This window comes from Stegodyphus dumicola, chromosome 11, assembly GCF_044657685.1.
Source record: "Stegodyphus dumicola isolate Sdum_Otavi_A_Nest chromosome 11, ASM4465768v1".
In the NCBI taxonomy this organism is placed as follows: Eukaryota; Metazoa; Arthropoda; class Arachnida; order Araneae; family Eresidae; genus Stegodyphus; species Stegodyphus dumicola.
The window spans coordinates 95,830,484-95,844,585 of record NC_140778.1 but is presented as its reverse complement, the minus strand read 5'-3'; the positions used below and the strand labels follow the sequence as shown (position 1 = coordinate 95,844,585).

At 32.0% G+C, this 14,102-nt stretch overlaps 1 protein-coding gene across 1 annotated transcript; it reads right to left on the bottom strand.

Moving 5' to 3' along the window:
- Positions 1-12,555: 12,555 nt before the first annotated feature.
- On the bottom strand, positions 12,556-13,842 carry LOC146994210 (uncharacterized protein F54H12.2-like). The gene has a single exon (XM_085826326.1). It carries the CDS (start codon positions 13,840-13,842, stop codon positions 12,556-12,558), a length of 1,287 nt encoding a protein of 428 aa, XP_085682452.1.
- Positions 13,843-14,102: the final 260 nt, after the last annotated feature.

Genomic DNA, 14,102 nt, shown 5'->3' with positions numbered 1-14,102 from the left:
CAATTAATAGATCACTTCAATGAAATGTAATTGCATTTAAACGTATTAAATTGTTTTCAGCAGATGTAATAATCACGAACATAAGAAGATCCGAAGATATATTGTGCGTTTAAATACTTTTTTTGTTTTCGCTAATTTTTTATACATTTCAGTTAACGTGTAAATCTGTGTTTTGAACGCATGGCCCGTTAAGTGAAGAAGTCTGTAGGAAGGCAATTTTTAATCCTGTGCGGAAATTGTCCAAATGAATGATCAGTCATCGACTCAGCATACGCAGCCATCAGGATGAGATCCCAAACATTGATTAATTGCGCTCGACTGGAAATTTCATCAGCATGGTCAACGGAAGCCAATGTTTAAAAATTTTCTTGTTCTTAAATATATGCTTTTTCACTTTTGTAATATGATTAGATACCTATAATCACAGTTCCTTCACTTTCAATAATATATTTCATAAATTGTTGAAGTGGAGACACACACTTCATATTGTAGAAACACGTTTCTCTGGAATTTTTGATGCAAATCCTGGTTATTTTTTCTAAGAAGGGAAAGTAAGGGAGAGTGCCATTTATAAAGCTTAGGTTTTCTAGATTTGCAGGGTTTTCGCGCTCGCATTTTACGTGCTTCTTAAGAATCTCTGGTAATAAAATGGGAACTTTCCATGACTTGTTGCCAATCTAATTGGAGAAAAAAATTTATTCTTTATAGGGATACTTGCGGGAGGTAACCGTCGAGCAATCTTCTTGTATCTGTCTCGTCCCATCCTGTTTGTTATTTTATTAAAACGTGTTTGGAAAATTTTTTCCTGATTGCATGGTTTGATTTGAGACGATAGATGTCAATCAGACCTTTTAATATGGCATCCTGAGCTGTTGCTGCAAGCAGCTTCATTTCCTATTATACCTGTATATTCTCATAATGGAATTTAGGCTAATAAGAGGAATATTCATTTCCATATTTATTGTTTTTAAAAGATTTTGAATAAGTAAAGATATTTTCTTCGTGGAACATTGAGCGTTTACAAATCTTTGACAATCTGTAAAAATGCTCGCAAACTGTAACTTACTACTTTTGACAAAAAAAGTATAAGTAATCGTTTATTAAATTAATGAATTCAAACATATGAACATATATATTTAATAAAATAAAAATATTTCAGCGCAAATAATTATCGACGTCTATTTGAAGAAGAAGAAGGAGAAGCAGAAATATACTACAGCGAAGAACTACTAGAAGAATTGGATCCCCAATGTTTAAGATTGCAATACGTGTCAGAGACGTAAGTCTTTTCGGAAAAAATAATAAAACAAAACATAATGTTTCAGGTCCAGTTTAATTATACATTTAATACTTTTTTGACAAAAACGCTGGTCTGGAAAATAATACGTTTTCAGATTTATAATGCTTAATGTTTTTTTCATTCCTTCATTACAAAAATATATTATAAGTGTTTAAGTTGGAAAATCATATTGTGAAGAATTCAAATTTATTGTCATACCTTTTGATTATGAGGAAACGTTATTGCATTAACTAATGAAATATCTAAACAAAAAGCTAATATACAAAGTACACGTGTTTAAACGGCCAGTTTGTAAAATTTGTGAATGAGAAGTTGTTATGAAGTTAGTTGTTGAATGTCAAATAGTTGATATAATTAGAGTAACAAAGACAAAAAGGACTTTATGTTTATAAATAATAATATATATGTATGTAAAACAAATTAAGTAAACACTGAAATCCATCCTATACTCTATTCGGAACAAATCTAATATAAATTGTTCTCTTCATCTGTTTCTGTTAGACTATATATTTCTAGATTTACAGAGATTTATAATATTATTTAGCTCGAGTTTTGAGAATGTACTTATCAAACATAATAAAAATTTCGAGATTCCAACTTTTCATGCAATTATTTTTTAATGTATAATATTAAATAATTTTGAATTAATAGAAAATTAAAAAACAAAAATTAATTAATTAAAATATATTTATGTAGATATATATATACCCATCACATGATTTTTACATAAAGATGATGACCTAGCTAACTGGGAATATAAAATTTCCTGAATCAAATATTTCTCTTACTAAGCAACAATATTGTCGAACTATGCACATTTTTTCTATCTCTGTCACGTCTGACACGACGTCGTGCTACTTTCTTTCTTTTTCAACAATATGAGAAATATAAATATTCTAGAAATAGGTAGGTTTAGAATTTCAAATGAATTGGAGCCGCAAATGTGAACTGAAATAAATCTGAATATTTTATCTTATTCATCTGCCAAATTTGCTCTGTATTATAGATCAATATGTGCGATCAGAATTCCTAACATTAATTCACACACACACACATATACATATATATCTATATATATACGTTTATCGTATATATGTTATGGTGAAAATCTGGAGAATGTCGACTTTCACCGGTGAATGTCAACATTCACATAGTCGCTTGTTGTATGTCCGAAATATTTTCCAAATACTCTTATTTCTGACTTACACCGCTAAATGTCAACATTCACCATCTACTAATGGTGAATGTTGAACACATAAGAATATTATATTTTCTCCGTAATTCGGTCATGAAAAAACGCACTTAAATTAAGAACTTAAGAATATAAGAACTTAAAACACACTGTAATTCAAAATGAGAAAGGAAAATAATAGAAGTTTAAAACTTACTAAATTACTTGATTCAAATCTTATTTATTGCAAAAACTTAAACTCTTATGACACTTTCAATTGCACAAGAGGCGCTTGCTTTTACAACAGCATTTATTTGTGGAACACTTCCTTTTGCAATGACAGCGTGTACATATACTCCTCTCCTTTCAACCTATTTATATATATAGATATATATATATATATATATATATATATATATATATATGTATATATATTTATATAACTATTATATATATAAATATATATATATATATATATATATGATTTTCCTTTTACAATTGAAATTTTATTCTTCATGATGATTTAACTCTAGTCCCCGTTAAAACATTATTAACATTTTGCTTTCAAATTACTTCAAAACATCTTTCGAAATATAACTTACCAGTATGGATTCACTCTTTTAAAATAATTCTACTTTAATTAAACTTAGGAGATAATATAATCAATTGATCAATATTGTTTAGGAAATAAATTATTATTAACTAACTTTGCAGCAATTGCGCAAGTAATTGTAACTTCTTTTCGCACTTAATGAATTTAAGATCATACAACATTGGATATGCTAAATAGCAGCTATTAGCGCTATTTATCTCTTGCCTAATGTACCCACTTTATATATTACCTCCATTCTTCTTTTTTAATATTTTAATTTTTAAGTTTTATAAAGTTCTTATACAAAAACTTTACTGTATTGAAGGTTAGCAGCCTCCTTACTTTTATATCTTGCTAGTTTATCTGAAATTGAAATCATTAAATGTCATTCCACTAGATGAAAAACTTGAAAATTTAACGCCATGCCTGCTACAGATAAACCCAAAATACAATTTTTATGAAAAACATTTAACTGTATTTACATGATTACATGCGGCACTTGACATATAAAATATATAGGACAGACTAAAAACAATCTTAACTTACGAATCAATAACCATAGAGCTTAAATCAAAAGATTCAACGCACAAAAAATAGCATTAAAATAAGTACACCATCAAAACTCAATACAGCAGAATTAGAGCACTTTAAACACCATGACTTCAACTCTATTCAACTTCAGATACTAGATATAATACCCAATCACAAAACACGAATTTTTCAGGAATCTCTCTATATACTAAAACAACGTTCACTTTATCCATAACTTATATACATCACTTATATACATAGTCATAGAGATACTTCTAAGAAGTCTATTTTCAGCCAATTTAAGCACTACAGCAACAAAACGCAGAGAGGAATAAGAGGAAGCAAAATAAAAAACAATGCGAGATTTTTATCCACTTTGGATACAGTTGCATTGAAAAAACAATTGAAATGTTTCTTTGACTCAGACAACTTTCCCAAGAAACTTCTCAACTGTTACACTCCTGTACTAATAAATCCTTATCAAACTAAAAAAATTCATTCAATAAAGCTACGACGACATACAAATCATTAAAGACATGATTCTCGATTTTAGTTTTTTCGGACTCTCTAATAGTCTCACTCAACGCAAAATTTATTTTAAAGTCAATTTTCTACATCCGCAGTTTGACAATATTCATTTCTCAAGAATCATCAGAGATTGTAAAGATTACTTCCCCGCAGTTGATACATTACCTATGGTTGCATTTAAATATCAAAGGACCTTAAGCAACTTGCTGACTAACCACCATGAAATAGATGAAACAGCAGAATGACATTGTAAGACACCAATTTACAGCAATTACGTGGATTCTCATCACCAGCACATAATTACTGGCAAACTGAGTATCATACAAAACCATCAACTTAAAACACTAATGGGTTATGGTACAAAATTTAGACCAGTCAGAAACATGACTACAAATTTCTGTTACAAGACTTTCGAAAACAACATCAACAAAGTTATAGTTAAAGCAAGCTATCAACTGAATTTACCCATAGATACCTTCTAAAAATGGAAAGCCAAAAATCTTCAACGCATATCCACCGAAATCAGTCACCTCAAGTTTAAAAGTACACTGAATTGGTCGCAACTTACGTCAGATATTAAAAAATTAAAACAGCTTTTTACTATTACAAAAATAGTTAAACAACTAATAACTTTAGCATTATATGAAAACAATTCTACGCAGAAATTATTCATAAAGAACTTCTCAATGCAACTACTTATCAATTAGCCAACCTTACAGAAACATCTATAATAAACAGGTTTAAAACTTTTCATAAGAAACTCAATATTACTTTCAATGCAAACTACAACAGATTTACTAATCTTTATGAGTAGTTAGGATTTGAGTATCCCTGCACCCCGGAAGTGCCGTCGTCCTTCAAAAGTACTTGGATGTAGTAGTAGGCGGTAATGTAGGCGAGACTGTTTGTCATATACTATGTTTTTCTAAAATAGCGCGTTAAATGAAGGATGAGAGGCTTGTAAAAAAAAAAGAAAAGGGGGGGAAATGATTTAATTAAAATTCACGAGTCGAATGTAATATGCGCATTTGAAAGGGTTGGTTTCAGTTGAGTGGGCTGGGATAATATTCTGCACTGCTAAATTAGGAACGAGATGGTCGCTTTTCCTTGAGAAAGGTTAGATCAAGGTTAAGATTTTGAGGGGGAGGTGAAAGTAGTATTTGATGAAATACGTGTTTTGAAAGCGTAAACATCCTGTAAGCGCACAAGGCGAGACTTGTGAAACTTTCACTTGATCATTACATTTCGAAGCGGTGAGGTTGGTGCTATCATCCTCCATAAGGATTACAATGGAAGCTCGTAATGGTGAGTGAAACGTAAGGTTTTTTTTGTGTGTTATTGTTCTTTTATTGTTAAATACTTTCTGCGATAAATGTTAAGCATAAAATTATAATTAAAATTAGTTTATTTTAGAACGCAAACGTAGATGTGTTTACACGTTGGGGGATGTGCAGCAGTCGGAAGATCTTATTTTAAACCTTGCTCCCGAGGAAGGCGAAACCTCCCGCAAAAAACTTAAAAAAATTAAAATATACATTGGAAAAAATGTTTCAATAGAAACTTGTGACTTCAAAAATGTCAATTATGTTTCATTTGTAAGGGTGTATCCCGAAACCGCCGCCACCCCCAAAATATTTAATATAAATATGAATTGTATTGATCGTATAATCGAAGCTTTGGGGGTGATTAAGAGCCACTGTATGTAAAATTAAAAAAAAAAAAAAAGATATCAAAATGCTGATTTTGCTGGAAAGCGGTAGTGGAAGTTAGTAAATTAATATGAATTTTATATAATATTGTAAACAAAAAAGTTCCATTGTTTATTTATTATTTTTTTCAAATGATGAATTTTATTCAGTTAGCGCAAGCCCACCGAGGCTATTTGCGCACTTTAAGAACAACATTCGATGCTTCTCAGAAAGATCCGTATGAGATATTCAGAACGGCACGCCCTGCCATATACAACATTTTAAATACTAGATCGAGTTTAAGACTCAGGATTTTAATATGTTTGAAAATATGTTTTGAGAAACTGGGGAAAGATGAAAAAGAAATTAATCAGTGTTTTTATTTTTGTTCTCATTGCGAAAGGATTTTATCCTCTAACCAAATCTACGAAAGCATTGACAGATGCTTTAAAAAGATTTTAAATTTGATAGATAATTTTGTGCGTAATGGAAGCGGGTGGAAAATATAAAAGTTAGAGTACCTTGACTTACACGTTGGAAACTATCGGGAAAATCGCGGTGGTTGTAAAAACATCGCTTTACCGACGGGATTAAAAAATAGAAATGCGTTGTTAAATATCAAATGTGGTGACGACAATTGTTTTTTATATTCTGTTGCCGCAAGTGTTTTTCCGAAATCCACTAGAAATCCTCAGAAGGCTTACTTGTATAAAAAGGATATATCACGTTTTAAATTAGGATCCCTCAAATTTCCCTTAGCGTTAGGCGATGTAAAAATGTTTGAAAACCTTAACGATGTATCCATAAACGTGTATGGATATGAGGAAATTGAAATATTACCTTTGCAATTAAGTGAAAAGCGAAATGCGACAAAAACAGTAGATTTGCTATATTTTCAAAAACATTTCTTTTGTATTCGAAATTTTAATCGTCTATTACACGCAAACGAAAAACGAGTAAATTTTTTTTTGTAAAACTTGTTTAAGTGGGTTTCAGAGAAGGGAAACGTTAGAGTATCACAAAACTCTTTGCAATGAAAACAAACCGCAGAAAGTTAGCATTCCTAAAAGAACACTTCTTAAATTTACAAATTTAATGAAAATGCATTATCATCCTTTTTGTGTCTTTACCGATTTTGAATGCCTCACGCGCAAGATTCAAACTGCGTTTCCTTCTCCGCAACAGAGTCATACTACCCCAATTGAACAGCATATTCCTATTAGTTATACCCTAATAGTTACTGACGTGGAAGACAAGATTATTTTTCATGAATATTTTTGCGGAGAGAATGTAATGGAACATTTTTTCACAACGTTGAGCGAAATCAAATCTAAAATTTTGCAAAAGATGAAAGAGTGTTTACCGATGCAGGAGACGTCGGAAAAAAGTTACGATTCAAATATATGTCATATATGTTTGAATCCTTTCTTAGAAGGCGATGTTCGGGTCATAGATCACTGCCACTGGAGTGATGGGCATGTGAGAGGTCTTGCACATCGCTCCTGTAATTTGAATTTTAAAGTGTCAAACTACATTCCGGTGGTAATTCATAATTTCAGGAATTATGATAGTCACCTGTTACTAAAACACATGCCGAAAATGTATGCAAATAAAGTTAACATTATTCCGGTGAATTTGGAAAAATTCACCATGTTTACACTAGATGAAATGAAATTTATTGATTCGTTTCAATTTTTAGATGCGTCTTTGGACACTTTGGTGTCGAATTTGTAAACGTCACAACATGAATTTAAATTGTTTAATGCATTTTTTGAGAAAAATCCCCAACGAGAATTGTTATTGCGGAAAGGCATATTTCCTTACTCATATTTTGCGTCAACATCGGTGTTGGATGAAATTTCGCTTCCACCGCAGAGCGCGTTTAATAATGTATTACAAGGAGAAGCAGTTTCCGACGAAGATTATGTACATGCCACACACGTGTTTCATTCGTTTGGATGTAACACTTTTGCCGATTACTTAGAGTTATATCAAAATACAGATGTTATTTTGCTAGCCGAAGTATTTTTATCCTTCAGACGCACCGCTCTAAAATATTACCAGTTGGATCCTGTACATTTTATAACGGCTGCCGAATTAACGTGGAATGCCGGACTGAAAGCGTCTAAAATTGAATTAGAGCTTCTAGGAGATGTGAATCAATACATTTGGTTTGAAAACCAAATGCGAGGAGGTATTTGTTTTCTGGGTAGACGTTATGCTCTTGCAAATAATCCTTATATCCCCGAGAGTTATAAACCCGATTTACCACACACCTATATCTTAGCCTTAGACGCAAATAATCTATACGGGTGTGTAATGAGCCAGCACCTGCCATTGGGAGGTTTTTACTGGTTAAAGGAAAATGAGGTGGAGGCGTTTGATATTTTGTCTTGTGTTGAAGACGGTGATGTGGGGTATATTATCGAATCCGATCTGTTATATCCCTCCCATCTGCATGACCAACACAATGATTTACCGCTAGCACCGGAACATTTTGAACTCACTTTTGACATGCTATCGCCTTATGCCAAAACCCTGAGCAAAAAATTTCAGTTAGAGACGACACTTCCATGCAAAAAATTATTACCCAATTTTTTTGAAAAAAAAAAATTACATCGCTCATTATTTAAATCTAAAGTTTTACGTAGAACAGGGTTTAATAATTAAGAAAATTCATAGAATTTTAGCTTTCAAACAACGAGCGTGGCTTAAAGAATACATTGCTTTCAATAATATGAAAAGACAAAATGCGTCTAGCGAATCTGAAAAATCTTTCTTTAAAAAGATGAATAACGCTTTCTATGGAAAAACCTGTCAAAATGTTAGGAAACGTATTCGCGTACAGGGCGTTTTTAGTGAGGAACAATGCCAAAAAAAATTAAACAGTCCTCTGCTGGAATATTTTGAAATAATTAATGAAAATTTTTCAGTTTTCAAAATGAAAAATCCAAATTTGTGTCTAGATAAACCGATTTATATAGGCTTCAGCGTTTTAGAATTAGCGAAGTTGCACATGTATAAATTATTCTATTCCCATTTTAAACACTTTTACAAAGAAAAATGCGAGTTGTTATACACAGATACAGATTCTTTGTATCTCTATATAACAACTGAAGATGTATATAGTGATTTAAAAACGAATTTTTTAAATATTTTGGATTGCAGTAATTTCGAACCCAATCATATAATGTTTAATGAAGAGAACCGTGGAAAACTGGGATTTCTAAAAAGTGAGACACTCACCCCCATATCGGAATTTGTGGGTTTGAAATGCAAAATGTACGCATTTCGTTTCGGTGATACTGTTAAAAAGACCGCGAAAGGAATCAAAAGGAGCGCGCTCAAAAACATTGGATTTGAAACGTATAAAAACGTTTTCGAAAATGCTTCCCTGATTAGGAATTCTCAATATTCAATCATTTCAAAAAAGCACGAACTGCAAAAGATTTTTCAAAATAAAGCTAGCCTCTCGGGATATTATGACAAAAAATATTTGTTAGATGATGGAATTCAATCATTGTCTTATGGTCACTATAACACGCGTGAAGAAGACATGAATTAAAAAAAATGATGGAACATTTTTGAAACATTTTATTGTAGAGTGTGACATTGTATTTTTGCAACTTATATTTTTTTATGCTAATGATCGACAAAAAACAAAAATGTGTTTCCCTCCCATAGAATACCCAGAAGATATGGCTTTATTTCAACCAATTTCTTTGCATGATATGTGTATTCAAACTATTTTATCTTCGATATTATGTATAGCTGAACTGTATAATGTAGAACTGAATATTCCTCGTATGATTTTAAGAGATATAATAGAGAAAGGTCGATTCTGGATTGATTTTGAAAGTAGTTTCTCCTTAGAGAACAGAGATGTATTTTGGGATGAAAGTTTAACTCTCTATGAAAGAATTCGATTTAATAAGTGGTTTTCTAAACAATTTATTGCCTGGTTTTTCTTTGATGATGATGTTATATTTCTTTTACACCTAAAGATTGCACATATCACATTTGTAAAACATGTAATTGTTCAAAATAATGAGTCTAATATTTATTTGAAAAGCTGCAACAAATGTTTAGAATTGTGGTTACGATGTCAAACAGACACTACCAGAACGAAATGTAAAATTTTCAGAAAATTCAATCATTTCTTATGTTATAATGAAAGGGATACCCTTTCTTATATGCGAAATGAAGATAACTGGTGTGAGATATGTAAGCAAAGTCCTCTGTATTTCATTTACGACGAGAATTCATGTTGCATTTCTTTTGGAAACTTGATACACGAATGTCCCCGAATTAACCATGATCACTGTTATAATAATTGCTATGGAGGTTTTGTAGAAAACTTTTCTTTTAACTGTCAAATATGAACAAAAATACTGATACATTATGGCAATATTCTGATTAATCATTTTGATTTTATAAACAGCCTGAAATTTTTGTTGATATGTAATGATTCCTTTTATGTTTGTAACAATGTGAAATGTACTTTTTGTTTTATTTGATTACTTATTGTATTATCAATATAACATCTCACATGGTGTAATGAAGATAATGGGTTAGTTTCTATATAAATTTACAACGAAAACTCGTTTTGATTTCTTTAAATGTTCATTTTAATTTCTGATACTTATATGCGAAATGAAGATAATTGGTGTGAGATATGTAAGCAAAGTTCTCTGTATTTGATTTGCGACAGGAATTTATGTTGTATTTCTTTTGTAAACTTGATACACGAATGTCTCGCGAATTAACCATGATGACTGTTATAATAATTGTTATGGAGGTTATGTAGAAAACTTTTCTTTTAACTGTCGAATATGAATAAGAATACTGACACATTAAGGCAATATTCTGATTTATCATTTTTATTTTATAAACACCCCCTCCATGTATGTTTCGACGAAAAAGAGGGGGGAGGGAAAGAAATTTTTGTTGATATTTAATGATTCCATTTATGTTTGTAATAATGTGGAATGTACTTTTTGTTTCATTTGATTACTTATTGTATTATCAATATAACATCTCACATGGTATAATGAAAATAATGGGTTAGTTCCCATATTGGATTTACATCGAAAAATCGTTTTGATTTTTTTTAAATGTTCATTTTAATTTTTGATACCTTTGTATATTTTACAACAGTAATATGTTTTTTTGTTTCATTTGATTTTTTCATTGTATCATGCATACAAGAATGATTATTTTGTATTAAGCTTCTGTAATCCTTTAGAAAAAAAATAAAAAAATGGACCTTATCCAAGAGGTCCGGTTTTAGTATCTTATTGGAGGAATTTACATTTTATTAATTTCTTCAAGGCAGATGCTTTTACCGGAAAACAAAACAGTGGAATAGAAAAAGGCAGCTCATAAATAAGTGTAAAAATGTATTATTTATCTATATATCTGATATTTTTTTTTCAGAGACAAAAAAAATTGCATTTGAAAGAAAAAAAATCCTTTTTATTGATCAAATTGTTTGTGTTACACACAAGTGCGATGTATTTCTCGCACAATAGCATCATCATTCAGAATAACAAAGTAAGCAATTTTAATTACATAACTTTCATCTCTTATACATTCACTTTCATATTAAGTTTTTTTCGAAGAAACACAATCCAACATGCTATTATATAATTTACTACATGCCGAAAAAAGAGCTATTTGTTCATTTTGAATGTATAAGTAGCAATATCCATATTGTTGTTGTGGTTGATGGTCAGCTTTATTAATAATATGCTTGACCACTTCGGCATTCTTCAAAATTTTCAGGTAATGACGATTTCCTTTCCCGCTAGTGTTTTCTTCGTAAAGAGCATTACGAATGCAGTCGCTTAGGTTTTTAAAGAAAAAATGATTAATTTTTTCAACGTGTACTTCTTCAACAGGACTGTTTTCGGAGTTTCCAGTGTGCAAATAGCCTTAACGTTCCATCGTCGACTTCTGAAGCGTTAGTGATGTTTTGCAGGAATAACACGCATATTTATCAAAGACACACAATTTTGTTTCTTGGCATGAAAAGCATGACAACAACGGCGACGTTTGAATTTTTTTTTAAAAAATTCCCTAATAAAAATTTCATTTTTTTTTCTTATCTTTCGTGCAGAGGTCCTTCAAAGAGTACCCTCTTACCATACAAAATAAAAAATAAAGAGCAAATTTTCCGCAGGATGTACTGGTATCATCTTGAAAGCATATTTTATTATAAAATGTTTTGTTAGCGTTGGTCATTAAAAAGTTTAAAATATTTTTGTTAGATGGAGCAAGACCATAACTGTCGAAGTAATATGCCGTGCTGTTTTTCTTAAAATATATCGAAATCCAGTGGCTCCCAGGTAAAGTATGCGGATCCGAATTCACTATAAATGAGGAGTAATGTCTCTTTCGTAAGGGTATGAAATCGGAAGGATATACACCTCCAAATGTTTTTTTGATTCGACTGTCGCCACAGGCATATTGACACAGAGTTAAAGTATCCATTACCGCCTTTGTTCGAAATGAATATTTCTGTATATGCTTTTAAACACTTCTTCGTACACTTGATGTTTCTTTGATGGGAAAATTTCAATAATTTTTTCGGCAAAAGCGAGAAAGAATGCAATGCGCAGGTTCGCTATTTTATTGGAAAACATCATATCGCCTATACTTCGAATTACCTCCTCGCCTGCACCCGCCTCCTTAGCTAGTTCGATAATTTCATTTCCGTATATTTGCAAAACTTCGTCCATGATTTTTAATAATCTGTCGTGACTCCGCGTGACTTGTCTATTTCAATTATGTTCCTGTATTCAGCATAGACTATCAGGGTAACTGTTTCTGGCAAGGCCGCTGCAAATTTGATATCAATGGCTATGTTTCCGCTCTTATTTATGCTTACGTGGCTTTCATTAGATGCCATATCTGGAGTCAAATCAACGGCATATAATGTATACCCATCTTTGTATTCATCAAAGGAGATATTAATGTTGGGGCTTGAATGATATCGATTTAAATCTGTAAAGATGCTTAAATAACTTCGCCCATAAAATGTTTTTTCGAAATTGGGCTGATAGGGTTTGGAAGGTATCATCTGTCCCCCATTTAATATGCATAGGTAGTTTAGGTTATAGTGATGAAATTTAAAAGGATTTCTGTTGATGCTTCCATTATAGGCGGCATCAGATACAAAACCTAGAATGAGACGTGTGGGTAGCTGACCAATAAAAGCGTTTGCTATAGTTGTCGATTGCAAACCGCTCGATATTGCAAAACTTTTTATGTCAATCCTACGAATGGGCATCTTAATAACTCCTTTTTCTAAAGCCTTTTCGTGTGCTATTAGGATGGAGGGAGCCACGCTGACTTTTCTCACGTATAGTTTTGCTAACTGAATTCTAATTTTATAATTGTCGTTTGCCGACATCAAAGTGAAAACATCTTTATGCCTTTCCAGTTTAATGCGTACATTAACCCCGTTGACTAACAATTTCGGTTGAGTGGCCAAATCGAAGTGCAATGGTCCCACGAGGTCGAGGCTTTGGCTAAGCTTGCAACGATTTGCACGCGTTGTATAACCTTCGTTTTCGTCTCCCACAACATCATGCTTAGATGCAGTATCTTTTGCAAATAAGCCAGCACTCAGTAGATTATCTTGACCTGATTTGGAATAGAACAACAAACTTTCCAAAAGGGCTCTATAAGAATAATTCACTTGTGACGAAACCTGTTTATCGTTTAAAAATATTGAACACTCGGAAAACAATGTGTTTAAAATATAATTAACAGGTACCACCCCGTCGGCGTCGGTGAGATTGGTATCGTTTTTTTTCGTTATTTTAAGTCGTGTGTGTAGTATCGTATGCGCCAAATCCAAATAGTGTTCACCATTACCGCTAATGTAAAATTCTATGGGCGTCTTATCAGACAATGAAGATACGGGGTGAATTTCCACGAAGGAAGAGGAATCGATGCCCAGTTGTACGGCGACACCATTAAAGAGATCCAATTCGCTCTTAAGGCATATAACCCCCTGAGTTTCCATTACTATTAATCTTTATGTAAAAATATCTGCTTTTGTCTTACAACGCTTGCTCTTTGATTGACGATTTTTCCTCTTGCGCTTTCTTTTTATACCTTCTCCCCTCTGTAATTTTTCAAAAATATCACTTTTTATTTTATTAGAGGTCTCACGTAACCTGCTCCGAGCAGAGTCCTTAAATGACGATCCCGCTGCAACATCTGACAAGACGTTCTTTCCTGTTTGCATCAACTGTTTGCCCAAATAACGACCAGCTCTAAGTG

Bases quoted from the DNA above. Each gene is read 5' to 3' on its own strand.
- LOC146994210 (XM_085826326.1), bottom strand. From the start codon at position 13,842: ATGGAAACTCAGGGGGTTATATGCCTTAAGAGCGAATTGGATCTCTTT.